The sequence below is a fragment of the Symphodus melops genome (genome assembly GCF_947650265.1).
Source record: "Symphodus melops genome assembly, chromosome: 1".
Classification (NCBI taxonomy): domain Eukaryota; kingdom Metazoa; phylum Chordata; class Actinopteri; order Labriformes; family Labridae; genus Symphodus; species Symphodus melops.
In genome coordinates, this window is record NC_136691.1 from 18,287,821 (window position 1) to 18,311,358 (window position 23,538).

Genomic DNA, 23,538 nt, shown 5'->3' on the forward strand with positions numbered 1-23,538 from the left:
TCCATGCGGTCCACTGAAGAAAGTTAAACTTCAATCTGGATGCTGCCGGGGAATTTGTTTAAAGTTTCCCTGGCAGGTGGCGTTTTAATTATTGAAAATGCCTTGGTTCATATTTAGTTTAGCCACAGATTACTTTCCCATCCTGCAGCCAGAACAATAGATTTACTGAAAAGTGAAGCGTTGTGCTTTCTCCCCGCTGTGCTGTTACGTGAAGTGCATGCATAAACTTCTATTCTTAAGCATCACATCCAGCTTGCCCTTCTGTAACATTAATATTGTAGACTTTTGAAAACTCAAGAAGGGGTAGGTGAAAGTACTCTCATTGAAGGAAAGCAGACACAGTGGATGTGTTTAGCTCCGCACCAATTATTTTTCTATCCTTATGTCTTCTGAGAAATCACCTTTCTACGTGATAACAGCATCTCTAAGGCATTGCAACCTACACAGAGGAATCCCCAATTAGCATACAAATATGCACAAGCTTCACTCTGTGTAGCTTCATGAAAAACAACCCCAGATGAATTTAACACTACAGGAACAATGAGTTGCACAGTGTAGACGTATGGAACGCATTGTTAGCATGCAAAACGAAAGTGTTTGGACCACTTGATATTTTATTCAACTGATGAACCACTGGGCCAGTCGCACACACATACAGATAATTAAGTCTTATCGGAGAAGATTTTTAAATAAAACAAATGAGCAACATAATGTCGTATCACACTGAACAGTCTGTGCATAAACAGTTCATTACTGAGCTTTGTTGAGATCTGTGAGCTCTCTGTCATCAGACACCTCATACATCAGGTTATAATTAGCAAAGTCATAATGCATATTAATGCTGACTATAAGGATGCATATCTAGATCAGTGAAAGGTAATAACCAGCATATGTAAGTGACCTCACTCAGCCTCTTGACCAACCGTTACATCGCGCCCATCAGTCAGTCATGTCAACCACTTGTGTAACTATGGATAACACGCATTGTTCATGAAATAAAAAAAAATGTGGTATAAAAAAAAAACAACTTTGCACAATGTGTGCCCATGAGGACATGAACTAATCAGACCAAATGTATTGTACCAGGCTGTAAACAATCATTTGTGCTGTAACAACGCTGTTGTGTTGGTATGTGACTTCTGGGGTTCCTGGAGTCAACCTCGAGCCGAGTCTCGACAAACAGTTGAATTTTGTATTTTCACATTGGCTTCATTTTTCTACACCAGAGGTCACTGCTTCGTAACAACTTACAATAATTACTTAGAAATGACATTGGGCCTCATTCCTCAATCAATGTTAGAAAACAATGGCTTTTCAAAATGTGCTCACTCAGATATTTTTTGATTTGGATTTGTTCTGAGCATGTCATAGAATCCTACCTTCGGACGAATTTGTCACATGCTCCACCATTTTACAACATCAACGCTTTCAGAATAAAAGTCGACTTCCGTCAAATCATATTGATTTTGAAAAAAAAAAAGAGAGCTATGCAAGAGGCTTTTTTCGAGTCCACTCCTCCAGATTGAAATATTTTTACTTTGTCTGGTGTGCGTTGTTTTCTGATCACAGTGTGGTCCGTGGTTTCTGATGACAGAGCTGTCTGAACCCGTTATCTGATCGATCTGTGTGTCGTGCACATTCTAAATTCACTACTGACACTTCTAAATACCATGTAGTTAAATCATCCATGTGTGGGTCACTGTCACTGCTCTAGTAGCTACTTTGTCAGTGGAAAATATCCTAATAACCATTATGACACTTACTGCTCCCTCCTAACAGACAGTTATTGACGTTAGCATCTGTAAGGGGAACGATATTTCCCACAGTAAAGATCAGATTGAAAATAGAACTGTACAAAGCACTCACTGACTGAATGAACAGTTTCTTTTTTGAATAATATTTATAAGTGTGCAGCTTCAGCTACCATTTTAAGGTAATGATGTTCAAATGTTGTGTTGAAAACCATCCAACCCTGCCAACAAAGAACGATAGGAAGAAGAAAAAAAAAGACAGCAGAACATTTATTAGAACTCTGACCTATTACTCTTTTGAGGTCCAATTGACAGTACCAATCAGATTCCTCACTGCCTCCGTGTACAGACTTTAACCTTGCTGAAAAGCAGCTCGCATTCGAAGGGCTTGAAAGCTCAAATTACTCCGTCAAAGGAAGCTTGCCTCCCTGAACAGGACAAAAAGGGCATAAGCGGAGAAAACTGCATCAAGAAAGATTTTACTGAAGGAAAGGGGACCAACCAGAGTAAATATACATTCAGCTTTTCAGGGGGGGTTAAGACTCACTGAGAGAAGAAGATATGTTGGAAAATGTTGATTATACTCCAACACAAACCTGAAAATAATAGAAACATATTTTTGCTGTGGCCTCTTCCTTTTTCTTCCAGAGCTGTACATTTAGAAGAAGATTCTTAGACAATGATGTATCATTAGACATCCAAACAACAGTTGTTATAAAACATTTACTACAAAACTGGACCTTGACTTCATAATTATTTTGTATTTTGCTTGAGAGTGACTCAAAGAATTCTCGCTGTTTTTGTTTCCTGCAGCATCCACTCCATGTACTTAAGGTAAAGAACTAAATTCTGCCTCCCCCTCTGCTATTCTCGCTTCAATCTCAGCTCCACACGGTGTGAAAATAAGTCTGTTGTATACTTCAGGGAGTAAAGTGTGAAGGTAAAGCTATCTCTGCAGCCCCACACACAACAATCACTTCTTAAAATACAAATCCAGAACATATGTTGGCGGAAAATAAACATTCACTGTGTTCTGTCTCAACAATTTTTCGGCAAAGCAGTTTGTCTTGCATACATAAAAAGACAGGCAGTTTAACTATATAAAGTGTGAAGATTCAAAATATGCAAACAAATGCAACCCAAGACATCTATGAGGACACGTTACCTCTGTAAAGCCAGATGTGTTGTCAAATGGTAGTGTACATAAGTTTAAGGTCTTTTTTTTTTTTTACCTTAAATCAAGACTTTATAGAATAAATGTGCAACTTTTTTATCCAGTAGCTGTCGCCCTGGAACACCAGCATGAAACCAAAACACCTCCGTTATTCTGAAGCGCTCCACTCGCGTTCACAGCAAGGAGTTATGAATTAAACACCATTAAGGGTCAAACAGAGTTGTCCTCGGTTCGAGCTGCAGTTGTCTGTGTCCTTCATTGTTGTGCTAGCTTGCTAGTGATAGCTATGTTTAGTTAGCTTGCAGCTTCACAGTGCATTTAAATGTGCACAGACTGACTGTGTTCTAAATAGTGGGTGGGCTGGGCTGACATTTTTAAAACATGCTTTGTACGCAACACAGGGGGAGGAGCCAGTCGCCCCGTCCATATGAATAAACATGATGTAAATACGACTCAGAACGGGACTCGCGCTTCTCACTCTTTGTCGACATGACTCAGACATTTATGGAGGATCGACTTGTTTTCTGCTATCTCTCAGCGTAAAACATCACATATTCTTCCTTTAAGGAACATTATAAAATAATGCAATGAAATAGTGAACAAACAGTCTACATCTGTTCAATGGAAGCCTCCAGGCCATAGAGTCAAAAACCAACAGCCGATGGTAAGCTGCGCGATGGGGGAGAGCAGAGCTCTGTTATCAGGTTGCATCAGACTGTATGTACAGCAGGGGTTGTGTTTTATATATACTATGTTGACACCTGTGAATGCCTTCAGGGCCTGGGAGAATTTCAGGCACTTTGCAGTTTTCCTTGTTAAACTCATTTTGTCTCCCATTAGGACTCCATATAGCCGCTGAGTTGCTGTTGCTGAGCTGTAAAAGAGAGTCAAACAGTTAAGATTGTGTGCATTTTTTTCAAAAAATTGCTTTCTTCTCGCATGTTGAAATCTACAACTCACTTTTCCTACATTTGGAAGGAGAGGTTGAAAATGCATCTTAATACATTTCTGCTAATTAGTGATGTGCGATATAACAATCTTAGGTCATGAAAGGTTTGAACGTGACAGGGGGTAAGAAACAGTTAACTCAAGAGTTTGCAAAGTGATGGTGTGCAGCCTACTTCGGATGGCAACACAATAAACTGTAAACGCTCCGGAGAGATGTTCACAGTCTGCTAAGAGTCAGACAGACAGTCAGTGATGGGAGATATAACCCGTGGTGTTTATAATGTTGCTGTCTGTGTTTTCTGCTGGGTTTTTTCTCTTTCAAGTTACTAACAAGCCTCTCCACCTGAAGCTCACCTGTTGTGATAACTCAAACATGAATGAAACCACATGATGAAACGGAGGAAGGCGATGATAGCCGTAAGGTCCAGACCTCGATGAGTAAAAAAAAAAAAATGTTAGCTCAAGTAGAATCATTTATTTTCATACAGTGATTTTCATGCATACTGTTTGAAGTGATGTTAGTCAGCTGCTCGTTCTCCTCTTACTCACTGTGCAGCATGGAGCTGAGAGTGAGTAACCATGGTGACTGTTTGTCAATCAACAATGTCCCGCCCCTTCTATGAATAAAACTCTTTTTTCAGTAAAACTTAAGGCTGGTTCACACGGCAGGATTTTAAAATTGTCGGCCGATTTCCAAAACTTTAGAGACCACACACACGGCGATAAATAATCGGAGGTTTTACAGTTTTGGTCGTACAGTGTGTGGTGTGCGGCCACACACATCAACACACCACACACCAACCGATTTCACTCGCGTCCCCCGATCAGATGGGAAATCTCGCAAAACCTCTCGAGATCAAACGTGATTCCAGAGTCAACAAAAGGACGAAGAGGATGTAACAGGGATCGTTTGTGCTGTTTTTATCTGAAAAACACGTTTTAAAAAGAGGCGTCGGTCAAAGGAGTGGAGACAACGGGAGCATGAGCTGTACTTGTTACATGATGATATGGAGGTGAGTAGTTGTTGTTCTGCTACCGGTGTTTTCGCTAATAAGTCACCTCGCTTTCTGATTGGCTACGCGTCACATTCAACAGGCTCGTGCTCGTTTTCTCCTCGGGGGGGAAACACCACAGATGATGAGAGATCTGGCCAAAACAATCCAACATGTTGAATATCCCTGATTTGAGATCGGAGCGGTCCCGACATTCTTCCGACCAGACGATAACGGTCTGAACACACCACACACGGCAGGATGATCTTATAAGAATATCTGATGATCGGGGCGTCCTTAAATCGGAAGGGGAGAATCGGGGCCAAAATCGGCGTAATTATCCTGCCGTGTGAACCAGGCTTTACTTGGTCATGTTTCACAGAATTCTATTTTATATTTTATACTTCTATATTTATTTATTATTTATTACTTTTTTTATTACTTCTATATTTTGGAGTCCGCTTGTTTTTAAATGAATGATAATCGAACGCTAAAACATTATACATTATATACATTTACAGACACAAAAGAGGGCACTGTACTAAATCATGTTTTAAAGTGTAGCAGAAAACACTCTAATTGTAAAAAATATGACCAGGCTGTAGGAAAGACATTTCTGGTGTCAGCTCAGTTTATGTGCATTTAAAAACCATTATACGGGCTAATAAGTGGATGAACTGGTCAGTAACCTTCAAAAAAATTTTTAAGATCACTATGGAAAAAAGATCTTGATTGTGATAATGACAAAATAAAATCATGTTTTTCCATATCGCCATATCACTTCTACCTCTGATTCATGTATGTTTTAAATATCCCTTGTTCCATGTTGAAATGAGGGTGGAGGAATTCCTATAGTCTTTGCTTCCTTTTAGATCCCTTTTCAACTCACAGCATCAAATTTTAATGACGGGCATCAAAAAGAGTAAGCACCTCCAGGAATCAGCAGTGCGAGAGAAAAGAGAACACAGACCTTGCTGAGTTTTCTCTTTAACCGCAGGGATAAAAGCAAACCACGCTGCCCTTTTTTCTGGCCAATTTTCTGTTAATTACATTTTTTTTCATAATTCAAAGAACAGCAATGTGATCTTCGTCATTTTTTATTAATGTTCGTGGCATTTACTGGTCACGGCAAATGGGCAAAAATCCAGCGACCCATCATGACACACATTAGCATGAACGACTGTGAAAAAGGCAGAGGCCTCACCTGCATTCAGACTTTAATTAAAGACTACCAAGGCCAATGGAGGACAGGGAATAACTACAGAGTACAGTTTTAAACCAGGCCGTTCAGCGCTAAGTCGACCAGATGTCGATGTTTGTAATACCTGGAGTAAGGCTCCCTCAAAACGCATCCTTTAATGACTTTCTCCTCCATATTGACGGTGATTAGAAGATGCTTAAACGAGGATCACAAAGTGAAGCTGTTCCGAGAGCTTGTACTAGGCAGAGAAATTGAGTGTTCTTTTGGCAGGAAAAAGAGGAGAAAACGGCTTTTCAGAGTGAACACCTGTTCAGTGAACAATTCAAAGGCAGAAGTCCACATTTCATTAATTCCTGCCATATGGAATATGAGAAATACTGCGTCTTGTCTTTGAAATTAACCACCACATTCACAAATGTAAGGACTCGTATAGCGCTGGCAAACACGGCTCAAGATGATTCTTTTTTTCAAGGTTATGACAGTTAACTAAATAACCTGAAGCCGACCCTTCAAAATGAACCTTAAAATATGACATGTTTTACACATTTTTGAAACCTACTCCGCAACAAAAAACAGTCATATATGTAGTTTACATTCATAGAGGGAGTCTTTTGTCAACTTAACCTCAGTGAAATTGAAATTATTTTATGAATGTTTGTTGACAGATTTTTTTTACACTGCAAAAACTTAAATCTCAGTGTACTCAAATATACTAATTCAGTGCGTTGAAATAAGATTGTCTTAGTGTTGTATAGTCCAGACCACACAAACCGACCAGACTGCTCCGAGACAAAGGCAGGACGAGGACAAAGCTGAGACAAGAGCATCATTAATAAAAATAAAACATCTTCATCTTGTGGGCAGCTTACGTTTCCCTGACTTGAATGTTGCAGCTGTAACCAGTGGGAAAAAATTCGACTACAAATGAATGGAAGTTATGTGTTGTTTTTGAACGGGGTGTTTTCCTTCTAAACGACAGTAATGACATGAAAAAGAAGTCTGTCATTAGTGGTCTTGATTTAAAATCCTGAGTCCGACTCTCGATACGATTACGATTTGAAGACCTTTCAAAAGTGGCCTTGAGTTCGGTGTTGATACCAGGCCGTACTTGAGTACGTACAACTCTAGATTTTATTTCTAAATTAGTTAAGTGCATCTCATTACGAGACATTAACAATTCACATTTTTCGACAGTTTTTTTTTTTTTAACTTAGCACAAGGAATTCAGACCATCTTTTTTTGTTTCTCTGCTGGGCAATATGTCCAGATATAGGGTAAGATAATATAATTCATGTTGGTATAGTTCATGTAGCAATAATAAAAAGTTGTACATTTATTCCTTAGAGCCGCCTGTCTGTCCCTCTTTACTCTGCTCCTCCTCTCTCTCCATCTCAGAACAAACAAACAAAAAAGCCTGAAATATTCAGCTGCTTCATCATTCAGGAAAGAAGCATTTTTTTTATTTTTAATTTAAAAAAAAAAAAATTTTTTTAATTATTTTTCATTAAAAAATAAATACCGTAAATTCCGGACTATAAGCCGCTACTTTTTTCCCACACTTCGAGCACTGCGGCTTCTACTCCGGTGCGGCTAATGCATGGATTTTTTATGGGGGACAATGAGCTTCTGCCGCAAAAACATTTGACTTCGTCACGTCGGATCTTAATATCAGTCATTTTGCGCTTCATGCACGCACCCTCATCATGGAAAACACACGGAGAAATACATATGATGCAGCTTTCAAGTTAAAGGCGATCGACCTGGCTGTCAAAGAAGCTAACAGAGCTGCTGCACGTTAAGATGACACTGACAGCGACAACAGAGACTGAGGAAGTGAGTAATGAAGTCATTCTGAGGCAGTGAATGGATGGACTTTTTCTTGTGAAATATATTACGGTCATCTTTTTCATCAGCCGTGTTACAGACACCGTCGGCTAGGCTTCGTATTGTAACGGTTCATGTTGTAAAGTCAGTAGTTGATAATGTGTTCATAATTCCGATTATGTGGAGAGTCAGTGAATGCACCAGCGAGAACGTGTTGAGTGGCTGTATGAGAGAACGCTGGGGGAGAGAGTTGGATTGTTACGGCAAGTTATGTGTTGTTCTCTGCTGTAAACGGCGTGGTCACGGCCGACAGTGATCGGGTTATTAAAAGTTATTATTTGAACGCTCTCGTCGTCCTTTAACGTCCGTACGGACGCTACAGTATTTGCGGATGTTACCGGTAGCCTACGTCTGTGTAAATAGCTCTTGTTATAGCGTGGACACCTGCGGCTTATAATCAAGTGCGGTTTATATATGTACAAATACATTTATTTACTTATTTTTAGCCGGTGCGGCTTATATCCAGGTGCGCTCAATAGTACGGAATTTACGGTAGGTTGTTTATTTTCTTAGTCATTTTTAATGAAAGTGAACATTTTGCAGCAGGCTGTTAATCAAAGTGTCTTTGTGACTTTTGGCCCATGTGGATTTGACTTTCTTTACAGAAAACACGGGACAAGATTTTTGGTTCATATTGCCAGCCCTACTTTGTAACAATTAAAGAATATAGGGACATTTTACTTCAAATTAAAACAAACACAACAGTCACTCCTTTCTTTCTCAGGATCCCCATTAGCATTGGCTTTCCTATTCTACTCCTTATTGACACTTATAAGAGCTGATTACTTGTCTTGAAAATGAGACAGTTTGTTATTCCTCTCTTACATTATTGAATTGTTATTAACCAGTTTGACTCCCTGATGTCATAAATCAATAGTCTTCAAATGAGCTAGAAGTCAGTAAGAATGAGAGAAGCCCTTAAAGCAGAACGTCAGCGATAGATCTAATCCTGTTGAACACACACTCTACACTTTAAATCTTTAATGGCCTTCGTTATAAAACACACAGGCAGGGTAGAATATTAAAGTACAGGCCAAAGCCTCAAACCTCCCCAGAAAGCCTACAATCCTGCGACAACAAATCACATTTTGACATTTAGGGATTTAGTGCAAAAACACATATTTCCCGCTCAAAATACCAGAGTGGCACACCCTGGTGTGTCTCAGCTGAAAGCACGTGGTTAATTGTCATAATGAATTAAAATTAGACTAATGTGGGTTGTTTTTGTGGGCTGGAGGTTACAAAGGCCGCATTGGGATGTGGTCATGGGGAGGAAAAAAAGTTGGACTCTGGTGGAACACAGGGATTTGAAGAAAGAGCCCATTCTGGGATTTAGTTTGGCCATACAAGTCGAATGAGAGAGTATCCTGGATTTTCCCCAGTTGAGGGCTAAGCTGCGGTGGCTATGCTAAGATGTCTCAAGCTTCCCGTATAGAAATAAGAGGATAACTTGGCATGGTGTGTACAGCACCAATCTTTGACCCAGAATTACTAGTGTCTGACCCAAAATAGATTAAACTAGGCTTGTGGCTCTGTACAATCTCTCTACTCAGTCAAGTCGAGAAAAGTTATGCAAGAATGCAGACCTAATATGCAAAAGAAAAAAAAAAGAATTCACTGATGCAAACCGAGCAATAACTTTTGTTCAGAAATAGAGATGACTGCTCAGGGAAATGAAAAAAAAAAGAAAAAAAAAGGGATGATTGCTCAAATCCAATGGCTCTTTTATTTTCAAAAAGCTTCACTTAAGTATTTACAGTTTGTGCAAAAACATTTAAAGGTTTCAAGGACTTTACATTGTAAGTTCAACCTCAAGGCACATACATGGAACAACATCAATATTTCATCATGAGAACAGAAATTTAACTTTGGTTCCTAAGATAACTTGGTGTGGGTGGCTAACAAAACACTGCAGCGTCTCACTGACAAGAATGGTCCTGCTGTAAAAGCTGTTTTACATGCACTGTAACTTTCCTGCCTTCTGAAATGTTGCTCCTATTGTCGCTCTAGGAGGTCGGATGATTGCCGGATAATCACTTGAAAGTCCAAACAAAGATGAAAAGCCATGGGCTAAATACAGTACATGCAAAAAAAAATAAAAAATCTTCTAATGAACGTTCCTGGCGAATAGACATTTTTGCAGTGAAGGTTTTTTTTTTTTTTTTTTTTTTTTTTTGCCCAACAGGTAAAATAAATGAATTTGAATGTTTTTTTCTGTGTGCTGTCAGAAACGAGCTCTCAGAGATAAGACGATTACTTCAACGTGAATCAATGAGCTTGAGCGGAAATTACTTCTCGGCATCCCGACCCTGTGATGCACCGACGCTAACAGTCTGTAATACGTTTCGTTTAATTCCATTGGTCACAGCACAGCAGTCACATTCTTTCATCAAGCAAGTAGAAAATTAAGAGTAATGTACGCTGCAAAACAAACCACGAAAGCTCTACCCCGTTTGGTTGAATCATTAGCCGTGCACTTCCTTAGGGGATGAGAAGTTTCACGTTAGCTACTATGTTTCACGCTTAGTGTTGTTCGTCTGGTTAATGCTGTTAGTGCTGTCTTCGTGGATGCAATCACTCAGGGAAATGTGCTTTCTGTTCATCATTCTTGTTGTTGTCTTCTCATGTCTCATCTTCTCTTCTCCTTTATCTGTCTCTCTAGCTAATCATTCAGTCCTGCACAAATAGTAAGGCAAATATCTGTCTCTGTTACACATTCACAGACGAGGGAGATAGTGTGTGTTGCGTTAGTCCTCTTGTTTGATCAGTACATGACCTTAAAAAAGGGCTTTCATCTCAGACAAAGAGAAATGAAATAAAATAAAAAGCAGCTGATGTTAATGATCAAGTGTTGTCGTTTCTGTGGATTTAAGTACAAAAAAGTTTAAATGGAAATAAAATGGATACTTTGATAACCACAGAAGATCTCTCTCTTTTTTAAAAAAAAAACAGACCCAACATGAAAAATACGTAACCAAACAAATCAAGTTATTAATTAATCTGGCAGGGGATTTAGAGCACTACAGATTTTAAATGGTTTGACCTTTAACAAAATGAATTGCTTTTCTTTTGCTGAGATTTCATTGTTTTGTTTTGCGACTCCGTGGGTATGTTTAGAAGGAAAAGTGATGTCAATGCATACCCTCTCTATGATAAATTAGAAGTTACGGCCTAGTCGCTTAGTTTAGGGAAATGGCTACCTTGGCTCTATCCACAAAATCCACTCACCTGTAACAACATCTCTTTGTTTGACACATGTACAGCTGACACACTGGGATTTTAAAGCAGATTCTCACCCTGTGTGAGGAGGACACAATGTGGTCATACAGACCATTTTCTTATATTTTAACTGAGTCAGAAGAGCCGTCTTGAGTATTCATGCTAGGTGCTCAGACCTAAATCCCCTAAAACTAAACTAACATTGCTCCTTGCACTCACTACCGGTTTAACACATAGACAGTTCTGCAAAGTTGCCTCCTTCTACTGTTGACCCAATCCACTAACAAGCCCCTCTGAAAGATACTAATTAACATCTTGTTTGAATCAAATGTGTACAAAGCACACCTTTTGGTTGTTTTGCAGATTTTGTTTTCGCCTTACAGACACAGGCAGGCAGAGAATGTGTTTACTCTCTTCTTAAAACTTGATGCTAAGCTAAATTAACACGGTTTTAAGTGGTGACTTCAAGTGTACCATGAAGCCAGAAACAGGCTCTGTCCAAAGGTTACAAAATACTCCTTCAAACATCTCTAAGAACAACTACTTAACATTTGCTTTATGTGTAAAAAGCACACACTGTGCTAATACTGCCAGGTGTTCTTGCCTTAACAGAGGGCAAGACACAGTGTTTGCACTCTTCTTAAATCTTAGTCTTAATGCTAAGCTAAACTAACATGGCTTCAAGCACTGGCTCTGTATTTACTTTACAAACGTCACAGTGGAATTAGGCTTCTCAATAAGTTCTCTCTTCAAAAAAGTAAATAAAGGTCCAAAATATTGTAAAATGTTTTGACAGAGATTATTTTCTTTTGACAATTTCAACCAAAATCTTATCACCGATACAAATTATTAATCGGCTGTCCAAGTTAAAAAATTGAATTCATAATAACACTTCATGACTTCATTCATTCACTTTGTCAGCTCAACTTTGCCATTGTGAAAAAGAATTAGGGGCTACTGTATCTGTGCATAGCCTCAAATAAAAGTTGGCTCCCATGGGATTGCAGGAATAACAGTAAGTGCAGCTACTTCAAGAGATTCTGCAAAGATGAATCCTCTTACAAACAATCTCAGTACTCTGTAATAATTTGAGTAAAAGCCCTTATTTTATTTTCATTAGATTTGTCCCAGATTCAGAGTTCTCTGCTGTGTGTTTGACACTGCAAAAACTTAAAACTGAGCAAATATCATTATGCTTTTTTTAAGCCACTTTCACCTGACAAGTCCAGATAAGAAATGTATTTTAGGATATTAAAAGCAAAAGTAAAGCCTGAATGGCTCAAAATAAATAAAATAACTCTGCTAATGGGGCGTACAAATTTCCCATGTGGATCTTAAAATCACTAATTCAGATTCAGACCTCTAATTTCATACACTCAATTAAATGTAGCTTGACTTATTTTGGCTTGGCTTTATTTTAACTTTGTATGTCTTGGAATGTAATATCTTTTGATGCACTATGCAGGAGATTGTGGCTTAAATGTTTTTTTTTTTAAATTAAACAAATACACTCGCTTAAATTTGAGTTTTTGCAGTGCAGTCATATCTGTATGCCTCACAAAGAGTTAACACCAATCTTTCCCAGCGTGAGCTCCATGCAGCCAAGTGAAAATACAGTCTACATATTTTTCTCCCTTTTTTGGTCGAGGATTATAGAGAGAGGGGGGGGGGGGGGGGGGGGCAGGCGATGGGAATTCTTTAAGCTTGGCCCTTCAAAAAAAAAATCTTGTCAAATCAAATAAAGTCTTCTTAAGGAGAAGTGCATAATGAAGTCCTCTCTCTGGCACCTCACATGTAAAGAGATGCCACCACAGCCTGGGAGCTGAAGGGCAGGGAAGTGTTTTAATGGAGCCGCCGCAAGGATCAGAGACCAAAATGTGAGACAGGGAGACAGAAAATGAGGGGTGAAGATGGGGTGAGAGTCATCGCAGCAGAAACTCATATAAAAGAATGAGAAGCTGTATTGTTCAGGTGACTATAAATGAATTGGACAGTCTCAAATAATAAACACAAAAGGATAAGCGATGAGACGGTAGATGAGCTGCTCAGTCAAAACTGCGCAGCATTGTTAGGATCATGGGCGGACTGCGATCTTATTGTTGTAATTTCCTAATTTATCAAATGGCCTAATGAACGCCGGGACGAGGTTGAAATAAGTGGGTGTATAATTAGCGGTATGTGTGAGCTTGCTGGAAATTCATCACGCTCTATACAAACACACGCATGCACACACAGACCCCTTTAGCCTCATGATAGACCACGGTGGTGAAAATCCATATCATTTAGCCACCAAACGCAGAAAACACTGTTAGTTTTAAATGATTCCACATCATTAAGTTGCTCGTTGAGCGATAATACTCTGAACAATGCTGTTTGGGCATGAGTAATGTCGTCTGGGTAATGGGCTCCAGGGGGAATAGAGGAGGTAAAGTGATCTATGCAGCTTTCTTTTTCTTACTTTCTTTCTCTCTGTCTTGCCCGGTGTTCCTCTGTCCCACACACGACACTGAGGGAAACAAACTGCCCCCTTGTGGCCTCCCTTGTCAAAACAGAGAAAGGGGTGCGGAGGGGAAGAGAAGCATGAAAATTAGGGAATTTCTTCAAAAGGATCTGGGAGTCCCAGCAGACCAATGCGCCTCATTAGGGACAATAATCCTTTGTTGCTTTTTCGACTCATGTTAATGATAACAACTCCTGACTTTTTAAAGAAACAAACGTGCCGAAAAATGACACATCCTTTTCCAGAGTTTTCCAAAACGTGTCCCTCATCTAAGTCCACCTTTGTTCTACTATAAAGCAATAGAACAAAGATGCTTTTAGTGTTAAAGCACCTTAGGGAAATCTCCAGGCTTTTCAACAGCACCAGTGACATTCTCCCCACACAGCCATACACTATCCCTTACATGTGATCACCACCTCTGCTCATTTCCTGCCTTGATTCTTTTTAGTGCACTTCAATTCTTTTTTCCCCCCACTTTTTTACAACATGCCACCAGTGAACCAGTGCTATATTTCTACTGCGCTCTAATCAGCAGTGTTTGGATTTCCCCTGTGCTATGTTGTCTTTACTACTGTTCTGTTGTACTGGTGAGGGTTTGCAGTATTTCAAAGCGCAAAAAGGCCATATTTTGCTTCTGTGGTTAGCAAAGGATCCCAGCCCTCTAAGCGCCCCAACATTTCCAAGGCTGACAGCGTTTGTCAGAAGCTACACCCAGGGTGCCGTGATTGTACAAATCCATGTTCATGTACAGTACTGACCATTAAAACAACTTTCAAAACCCTGCTGGTTATAAAAAAGAAACACTTGTATCTCTTTTTCTAAGAATAAAAAAGATAGCAGAGAATCCCACATTATTATCCACAGTATAAATTACATTGTAGACAGAACTTGGAAATATATATAGTACAGTTATATTTCACTAGAACTTTTATGTATTTTGTCGTCTACACAAACGGTGTATGTGTGTGTATTTATGCATGTGAAGTGTTTTTGTTTGTGTTTATTTGAATGCCAATGTACTAGTTGATGCTGCATCACGTGTGGCAGAACTCTGTACTGGGCACGTTGCTGCTCTTGCAGTAGGCTATGCTGTTGTTACTGAGGTGACAGTCTCTAAATCCAATGCCCCCGTTGGGCGTGTAGATGGGCTGAATGCGGAAATCACCCTTGAGCAGCTGCTCATTGTTCAGTGCCACAATCTGGAAACTGGTCTCAGTCATCTCAAGAATGGAGTTATCCTTCTTGGTCCCAGCCTCGCAGTAGTCGTCTTTTCTCCTACCCCGGTTGTATTTCCACTTGTTCGAAGCCGACCTGCTCTTCCTGTGCATGTGCCAGCAAAACAGGCCAAGCAACGTCACCAGAATGATGAGCACTGCCCCACCAATGATTCCAGCCATAAGCAGCGTAGAGTTGATGCTCTCCTGAGGAGCTTGCTCTCTGCCAGGAGGCTTAGTAGACACAGCAGATTTGGTCCTGGCCTCAGAGCATATAGTATCCTCTCCTGGCCTGTAGGAGTTAAGGGTGTCCAGAACATGCACACAGATACGATACACAGACCGGGGCTCCAAGTTGGTGAGGCTAACATGCCGCCGGTCCCCGCTAACGGTCCTCTCCCGCATTCCTTCGTTTATTTGGCTTTGGCCTCTTTTGACCCAAGTGACCTTGTAAGCTGTGACGGTGAAATAGGAAGCCCAGCTCACCTCGATGTTGGTGGAGTTGACAACTTGGAAGGAGATCTGAAGGGGGTCCTCGTAAGGAGGCAGGGGGCCAGGAGGGTTGTTATGGATTGGAGGTAAAGGAGGGGAAGGTGAGTCAAAGTAGTAAGGGATGGATGTGGTGATGAGTGAGGAAATCATGGTGGTGAAAGGGGTGGTTGTGGGCGGGGGAGGAGGTGTGGACCGAAGGGTCGGCCAGGGTGGCTGGTCAGCATCGACTGGGCACTCTATAATATCCAGTGTAAGCTCTCTGATTGCCATGCCACGCACCTTGTCTGGACTCAGGCACACAAAGCCTCTGGCATTGATATGGGAAGGTAGAGCCTTGAGCCATACTACCACCCATTTTACACCACAGTCACAACGCCAGGGGTTATTTCGCAACATGAGATGCTTTAGGCTTGACAGACCATCAAACACTCCCTGTGTAAGAGTCTGAAGCTGGTTGCTAGAGATATCTAGTCTTTCAAGCCTGTTTAGGGAAGCAAATGCTGCCACAGGGATCTGGTTGATCTGGTTCTCCTGCAAGCTGAGTTTGACCAGTGACTGGCTGGGTAGGAGGGGTGGAGGGAAGGTGAGTGAATTGCGGCCCAGGGCCAGCTCTCGGAGGTTGGTCAGGTCCTGGAAGGTTCCTGGCGCAATGCCTTCATCCGTCAACAGGTTCCCGTCCAGCAGGAGGCGCTGCAGGCGTGTCACATTCTGAAAGGCCTCCTCTGCAATGACAGCAATGCGGTTCTCATCCAACCGCAGCTCTTTTAGGTCCTCAGGAAGGCCAATGGGAACACTGCTTAAATGATTCTTGGTGAGGAAGAGGAGTTTGAGGCTTAGTGCCTCACGAAAGGCTCCTTCTTCCACCCCCACTGTGGAGATGGAGTTGTCATCAAGGTGCAGCTCCTCGAGCTGAGTCAGCTGTGCAAGAGCTGCCCTCGAGATGGTTTGGATATTGTTCTCTTGGAGATGAAGGACCCTGGTGTTTTTGGGCAGATTGATTGGGAACTCATCCAGCTGGTTTCCATAGAGATACACAGTCTCTACCGAGGCCAGATTGTGAAGTTCCACAGGGAAGCCAGCATTGTTTATCTGGTTGTTGTGTAGATAGAGAACTTTGAAGCCCTCCTGTATCCCAAGAGGCACTGATGTCAGGCTGCGTTCATTGCAGTACACAAATGAGTTGTCACAACGACACTCATCCGGGCAAGAGGCACTTGGCCTGAACTGCATTTGGAGGCTTAGGATGACAGTCAACCAAAATTGCAAGAATGAAGCCCAATCTTTATCCCCAAGTCCAGCCAGAAACTCCATAGTGAAAAACAAACAGGATAAGCGAAACCAACAATAAAAAGTAACTGGTATGGAAGAAAAAAAAAAATTAAAACAGAAAGGCAATAACGTATATATCCACCAAAAACCAGACGCATTAAAAGTCCCACTAGGAGAGTCTTGTAATGATGCAGTTAGCTGAAAAATGAGCAGGAAAACGTGGGAGTAATCCTGTAAATGCTAGTCCTCAGCTGAAGCGCGATGGTCTCATTAGTGGTGGCCGGTCGTCTGACTAACTCCATCCATGCTGAGACGTCAGACCATTGCTGGACTCTTCACTCATTGCTCCATGCAGAGCTCAGCCAGGGCCAATTTGAAGCCACGCAGAACAGAGCCACCGCAGGCTCCACTTGCCTGTCCGTCACACACTGCTGGTCCCCGACCAGGGCAGAGTCCAAGGGGGGTGACATTTGGATCCAGAAACCTGTGGGAAAACAGAGAAATGCTAGATCAGTATATTTAGGGCGACTTGTTCTTGGAAAAGGGGGCCTCTCCTTCCCCTGCTCTTACTTAGGCTCTTTATTTGACGTACAAACATGAACACACATACTGTCTTTTCGTCCTTTCCTTCTTTCTTTCCCTCCCACCAAAGCAGAAAGACAGAGTCACAAAACGTATCATTCACTGCTAAAATCAAATTATGCAGCACTCCAAAAAACTCATACCATCTGATAAATATTCACAACAGCTCTCACACATCCGGTTTCACAGACATAAAGAAGGCTTTTATCCATTTCACTCTATCAAAGGAGGGAATAGAGCACTGCAAGGACACACATTCATGGACTCGCTGAGGTTCTGAGCAACATTAATGCTGCTTCGTGGAAAATCGGAAAACAGGCTAAAAAGAGATAATGCCTATGGAGACATCACCTCATTGAGTGCCAATATGGATTCATAGAATTTTTCTGGAAAATTTCTGAAAACAACTCACAGCCTTCTGGTTTTCCGAGTGCGCATGCAGACACTTTGAGTGGCGGTACATGAGTAAACACACAAATGCTTACAGTCAACAGAGGCAATTGTTTTGACGCTTGCCTAAGGAGGAGCTTGTTATTCAGCCCGAACACAACATCGAACTTAAGATTTAAGGCTGTTGAGGCTGGAATTACGAAACGATCGCGGTGCAGTCCAGGAACACAGACCCTGCATATCAGCTCCTCGTCTCACTGGAGTGACATACACGAGCTGTCAAATCAAATGGGATTGGAAAATAATTTAGGCCCTCCACCTGCAATAAATGATCGATACAGGCTATTTTTCAGCATGGAGAGGTTTGCTGTAAAGCACAAGGCCATTGGTTTACAGTAGCCCCTAGATCCATTATTCTAAGTTTTATGACCCATCAAACATTTTTTACACCTCTTCCGCCAGATGATTGAAAGATACTGGTTGTCACTGGTAGCTTTCAGCCTAACCAAAGCTCAGCCCTGAGGCAATGTTGGCTGACACACATTTATGGCAAAGACGGGTCAAATGGTGAGCACAGGAACGGCCATGAGCACTGATTGAGGTGTCCTCCAGGATTTGTCAAGAACAGGTACAGCTAATGAAAATAAATCAGGAGTCCTGCAGGTATGCAATATTTAAAAAAAATAAAAAATAAAAATACTGTTTTTCAGATTTGATACATCGAGCTACCATGAAAGGAAGGAAAGGTGACAACAGTGAAATAAAAAAGGCAAATAAGGAAAAAGAATGTAGTTGATGCAGCTTTTGAAGCCTTGCTCCTTTAAATTCCCCTGTGCTGTTTGTTGACTAGCACGGGCTCTTTGTGGCAGAGACAGAGAAACAATCCTTTGACACACATCTGTGATCTACTTTTCTAAATTGAAAGAGATAAATTTAATCAAATAAGCTTCCAGGGGTATAGTAAGCACATGAGGTGATAAAATTTGCTGCCACAGCAGCAGAATCAACAGCAGAAGGCAGCAGCATCAAGATTATTACAGTTGCATGAATAAAATGTCACTAAGAATCCAAAATAACATATTAAAAAATACGTGGTGTCAAGTTGCTCTTCATTTGACACCAAACCAGATAAAAGGTGGGTGTGGATTTTTTTTTTTTTAATGGAGGAAAAGTGATAAAACACTTTTTTCATTTCTTTTCCCTCTCTTTTTGTATTTGATTTCCAGCCGAGGGAGCACAGTTTCTCACCGCCTGATGAACGCTGTGATGTGTGGCCAGGAGAATGCGATTAGAACTGGATTTAGCGACAGAAACGCAATTAAAAGTTTAAAATGGATAGGGTATTTAAGAGGCGATAAGAAGCGGATCAGGTAGACTTCAAAGCCTGCCCAGTGAGCGGTGTTCATCTGAATGAATTATTTCAAAGGGAGAATTGAAAACCGTGCAGTGCATTGAGAGTGAAAGCCCCCCCTCCAGCACCAAGCACCCTCAATAAAAAAAAAAAAAAGTCTGGTTTTCTCCGGGGTGAAGAATGTGGAGCGGTAAGCTTTGTAGAGCGGTGATCTTAAACTCGATGAAACATTGTACAGATTAATTCAGCAACATTTTAGTCAAATTCAAAAGACCTGTTATTCGGGCTCTAGGGGTCTTACATGATCTGTTCGTAAAAGGGTTTATTTAAAATATAAGGAATATAATAATGTATGTATTTAAATGTAAAATAATCCGATTCATAACTCATCCCTGTGATTTTCTCCAACATTTCCTCACAATTATGTCCGGGGTTTATGTTGAAACATGCACTGTACCTTTGACGAGCCTTTATCCATTACAAAAGCAGCTACCACGTTTAACTTTTCCCCTTCCTCTCAACCTCTGTCCTTCATGCGGTCTTGCTGTATGCCCGTGCGTAAAGCTCCGTTCGATAAAGCTGGTGCGAGTTGGTTCCGATCAACAACATGAACCCTGTGAGTCCCAGGAACAGCATATTTCCCTGCATGGATCCCCCAGGTTGTGTCAGCGCGTCCGTTTACACCGCTGTCCACCACTTTTTCCTCCCTTCTTTTCCAGCTGCTGGGCGCTTCTCAACGGAGCTCCTCCGCTTTAACTAAACCGTCTGCAGCGCATGGGGACCGAGAAAAGCGGTGGCAGGGAGATCACAGAGCCCTCTTCTCCCCTTCCACACTGTGCCCGAACGGTGAGGACGCACTCGCCGAAGTGTCCGCCGTGTGAACCGCCACGGGCCATGACAGCCAGCTGCGTCCGTCCTGCGCGCTCTTTAGAGGGGAGCTCAAACTTGCCTTCAGTGCCTACGCAGCTCAGACCCGGACTCCCTGCGAGTTGTTTTCTTAGATGGATTCACTTGATAGTGCGACGTGTGCGCTCTGCTCACCTCTCTCGCGCGCGCTCTCTCTCTCTCACTCTCTCTCTCTCTCTCTCTCTCTCTCTCTCTCTCTCTCTCTCTCTCTCTCTCTCTGTCACTCCTCCCCTCCTCAGAATAAAGAATGCATCTCCTCCAGCAGCTCCTTGATGGCTGAAAGCCACAGATCCTCCCTGCTGCCCTCACATTGCAGAAAATAGTTTGTCTCTCAACACCAGTCATTCCTACATGCCTGATAGCCGGCCTACCTTATACCCCCGCGACGGAGTCGGCGCTTTTAATTTGCATTTTAATCATAAAAATCCAGGAAATCGGCCTAAAGTCACATTCTCAATGAAAAATCGCCGCAGGCCAGAATCCTTAAATATTCCCCGAAGATAATTTCTGTGCCACTATATCCTCTGGGTTACAGACAGTCCCTGAAGTGGCTTATTAGCTATAGTTTAGTTGGAATATTTTTGGACTCTTGTAGGATTTTTGTAAGGACCATAGCCCCAGTTTTCCGTCTTTCAGAAGGATGTTCTTTTAATTAGGATACAGCTGGGTAATTAGCCCTGAGTGAGAATGGCATATCCCCTCCTTACTTCCCGTACTTTCTCCAAGTGATTTGAAGCATTTAGACACAGCCAAAGTCATTTCATCTAACTTCTTTGCTTCCTCGCGCTCATACGGATTCAGTCGTGTTATGCTGATTCTACCCACACTCTTCAGGTCGCTCACGCGCGCACCTCCGACACGTTTGCCTGCATTTACTGTTGTCATGATGCCTACAGGCAAGGAAAACATGTATCCAAACGATCCGACACTGAGTCAAATACCATTCAAACCTAGATTTAATCACTCACACAATAACAATGACATACTAAAAACTTATTAAAGTTGAGCTAATCTTTGAATAATAGCATAACTCATCCCCATGCAAATAAAAGGTAGAACAATGAAACTTAATTGCCTGATACTATTAAATCTTAGTGTGGTTACTGTTAGCAAACATCTGACAGATATTGCTTTATTGTGACTCTACTTTTACTATAGCCATCACATTAGAGACCAACATTTTAAAGGCTTGCATCCTTTACTTTGTCCCCCATGTACACACCCCACCACCACATACCTGCAAATGTTTAATGTTATTGATTGTCTCTTTTTTACACTGAATTATGGTGTCTTGAAAGCAATTTGTTTGAGGCACAGACGGCTAATATTAAAGGAAAGGAGCAAAAGTCCTTTTATATAATTTGCAGGTAATGAGGAATAATGTGCTTGGTAATTCCACAAGTGCAAATCATTTATACTCTCTTTTAAAAAGTTCATACGTTCATGGTTAAAGTCTCGTAAAAATCTAAACATCCCGAAGCAGGAAAATAAATATAGATTACTGACAAAAGAGAAGACAAATCAAGTTTCAGTTCGACTTAAAAACTACTAAAACTGTCATGTTCCTGTGTTTAAGTTTATAGCCTCAGCCAGGGTCAGAAAGGCACCGAGACAGAGGAGTCACGAGATCTCGACGGGTCAGCAGGTACATGTTTGCCTTTGATCCTTTTCTTCAGATGCCAAGTAGTATTAATGTTGCCCGTTGGCCTTTAGTGACCCGCGTCAACACACGGTAGGCAATATAACTCCTGAAAACTTTCCAAACAAATCACTGAAGCTCCCGCTCAAATCACCAGTGTCATTTCGTCCAGTGAGGCGGTCCACTCCGGTGCACGTGTCTTTGAGGTCTTTTAATACATCAGCCCTGCGCGTGATGATTTGGTTGTTCTCAGTGTTTGCCTTTCATGTTTAATTTCAGCCGCAAGGCCACCGAGATGGCCAGCCATTGTGAGGCCCAGTCCACAACATTTCATTCCTTCATAAATCAGGCATCTGTGCACCGCATGAATTATTGATTGAGTGTATTGAGAGGAAACAGCATATTTTTATTTTCTCCTTGATGGACATGTTTTGCAAAAGTGTGCTCTGCTCCCGGTCGCTGCAGCATAAAGGAATGTCTCTTTCTGGCTCGTAAAACGTGGATGAAATGACAGACATGTAAAAGAAGGGCTCAGGCAAATCTCCTCACTCGATTATTTAGCGTGATAATTTGATTTTGTTCATAGTTGTCATGGAAATTAACCAAGCCAATTGCACATACAAATGTCCTGAAAATAATGATTTACTGTACATAAAAAAGTGACAACGCTGAGTTTAATAGATCTCAAGCTTCTGTAAGTGAACTGTTTAACCATGTTAGCCGTGCTTTTTTTAAAGATCGGTATGGTTATGCTGTATATAGGTCAGGCCCATATTGCACAAATGCAGTGAAATATTTCAGTATGCACTCTGGCCTGAATCTCAAAGTGGAAATTCCCCTTCTCAGCCTTGCCCAGAGACCTTCCCAGGCGTGGCATATTTACTCAGTACGCTTGTGTACCTTGATAAAACTGCAGATACACATGACCCCAGAGCACATCAAAGCATGCTCTGTCCATCTGCTCCTGTTCAGTCCCCCAAACAGAGTAAACGTAGAGTAGGGAGGGAGCAAAAAAAAAAAAAAAAAAAAAAAAAGTCTACTCAGATATGCAGAAATGTTTATCCCTTGGTTATGTTCAACCGAGTCCCCCGAGACATCATTAGCTTATCACATTCCTCCCTACATAAATCTACATCTGGACATTGAAAGGCACTTCAAAGGTGCCAACAACATCAGTGTTTAAAAAACCTCCACACAAGTATTGGCAAGCTCTTTGTAAGAAGTAACTGCGGGAAGCCTCAGTAATATCGCATATCTCTGAAGCCGTGATACAGTCGGGCCCTTCCTTCTGGATTTCAGTGGCTTAAAGAAAAATGTGCTGATAATGTTTAGAGTGGGCGATCAATGCGTTCATTAATTTCCGAGGCGGTGTAATTATGTTTACTGCAGCTGATTATCAATCTACATGCATCTAATGTCACAGCGGGGCTCCCAGAAGAGGAGTGCACATTTGTGCAGGCGAGGAAACAAATCAGCCAACAACATACTGTATTATTCTACTCATGGAGTGAGCTGAGACGAGAGGAGGGAGTCAGAGGATTGCACCATCTTCTGAGCCCCACTCGACCAAAATATATTCTTTCATTTTTGGTTAGTTTTTTTTTTTTGCTCTGTCTCTTTGCAAACACATGATTGATAGACACAGAAAAAGAAAAAGATGACGTACAATGAATACAGTATAATCGAAACAACAGCCATTTAATCAGAACCAATCAATTTTCAATCCTCACCTTTCTTTCTTGTTTAAGTTGAACAAACTGTTCAGCTCTGTTATTGGGAGGAGAATAGCATGGTTTGTTGTTTGGTCAAGAGGCTGTGGACGCTCTATCAGAGTGATTTCATGATGAGCAGTGAAGGCAGCACGCTCTCCTGTGAGCCTGTGAATTATAGGGGAGGCAAAGTGAACGCAGCGTCCTGACTGAATGCTGCCCTGTGCTAATGCCAGCCTGTAAAAACACTGACTTGACAACAAGCAAGCCCCTGTAGTTCTGCTGAGGGAAGGATGGGGGCGGGGGTGGGGGGGTTA

At 41.5% G+C, this 23,538-nt stretch overlaps 1 protein-coding gene across 2 annotated transcripts in view; it reads right to left on the reverse strand.

Moving 5' to 3' along the window:
* Positions 1–9,657: 9,657 nt before the first annotated feature.
* flrt2 (fibronectin leucine rich transmembrane protein 2) overlaps positions 9,658–23,538 on the reverse strand; it is a 52,370-nt gene continuing 38,489 nt past the window's right edge. The window contains exons 1-2 of one of the 2 annotated variants that reach the window (XM_079364241.1): positions 19,425–20,039; positions 9,658–17,128 (exon numbers count right to left, since the gene is read on the reverse strand). In XM_079364241.1, the coding sequence (XP_079220367.1) occupies positions 14,704–16,686 (1,983 nt within the window). In that variant the 5' untranslated portion in view covers positions 16,687–17,128; positions 19,425–20,039 and the 3' untranslated portion in view covers positions 9,658–14,703. Of the gene's footprint in view, positions 17,129–19,424; positions 20,040–23,538 lie in introns of those variants that run through there. The other variant, XM_079364242.1, reaches the window with a different exon arrangement.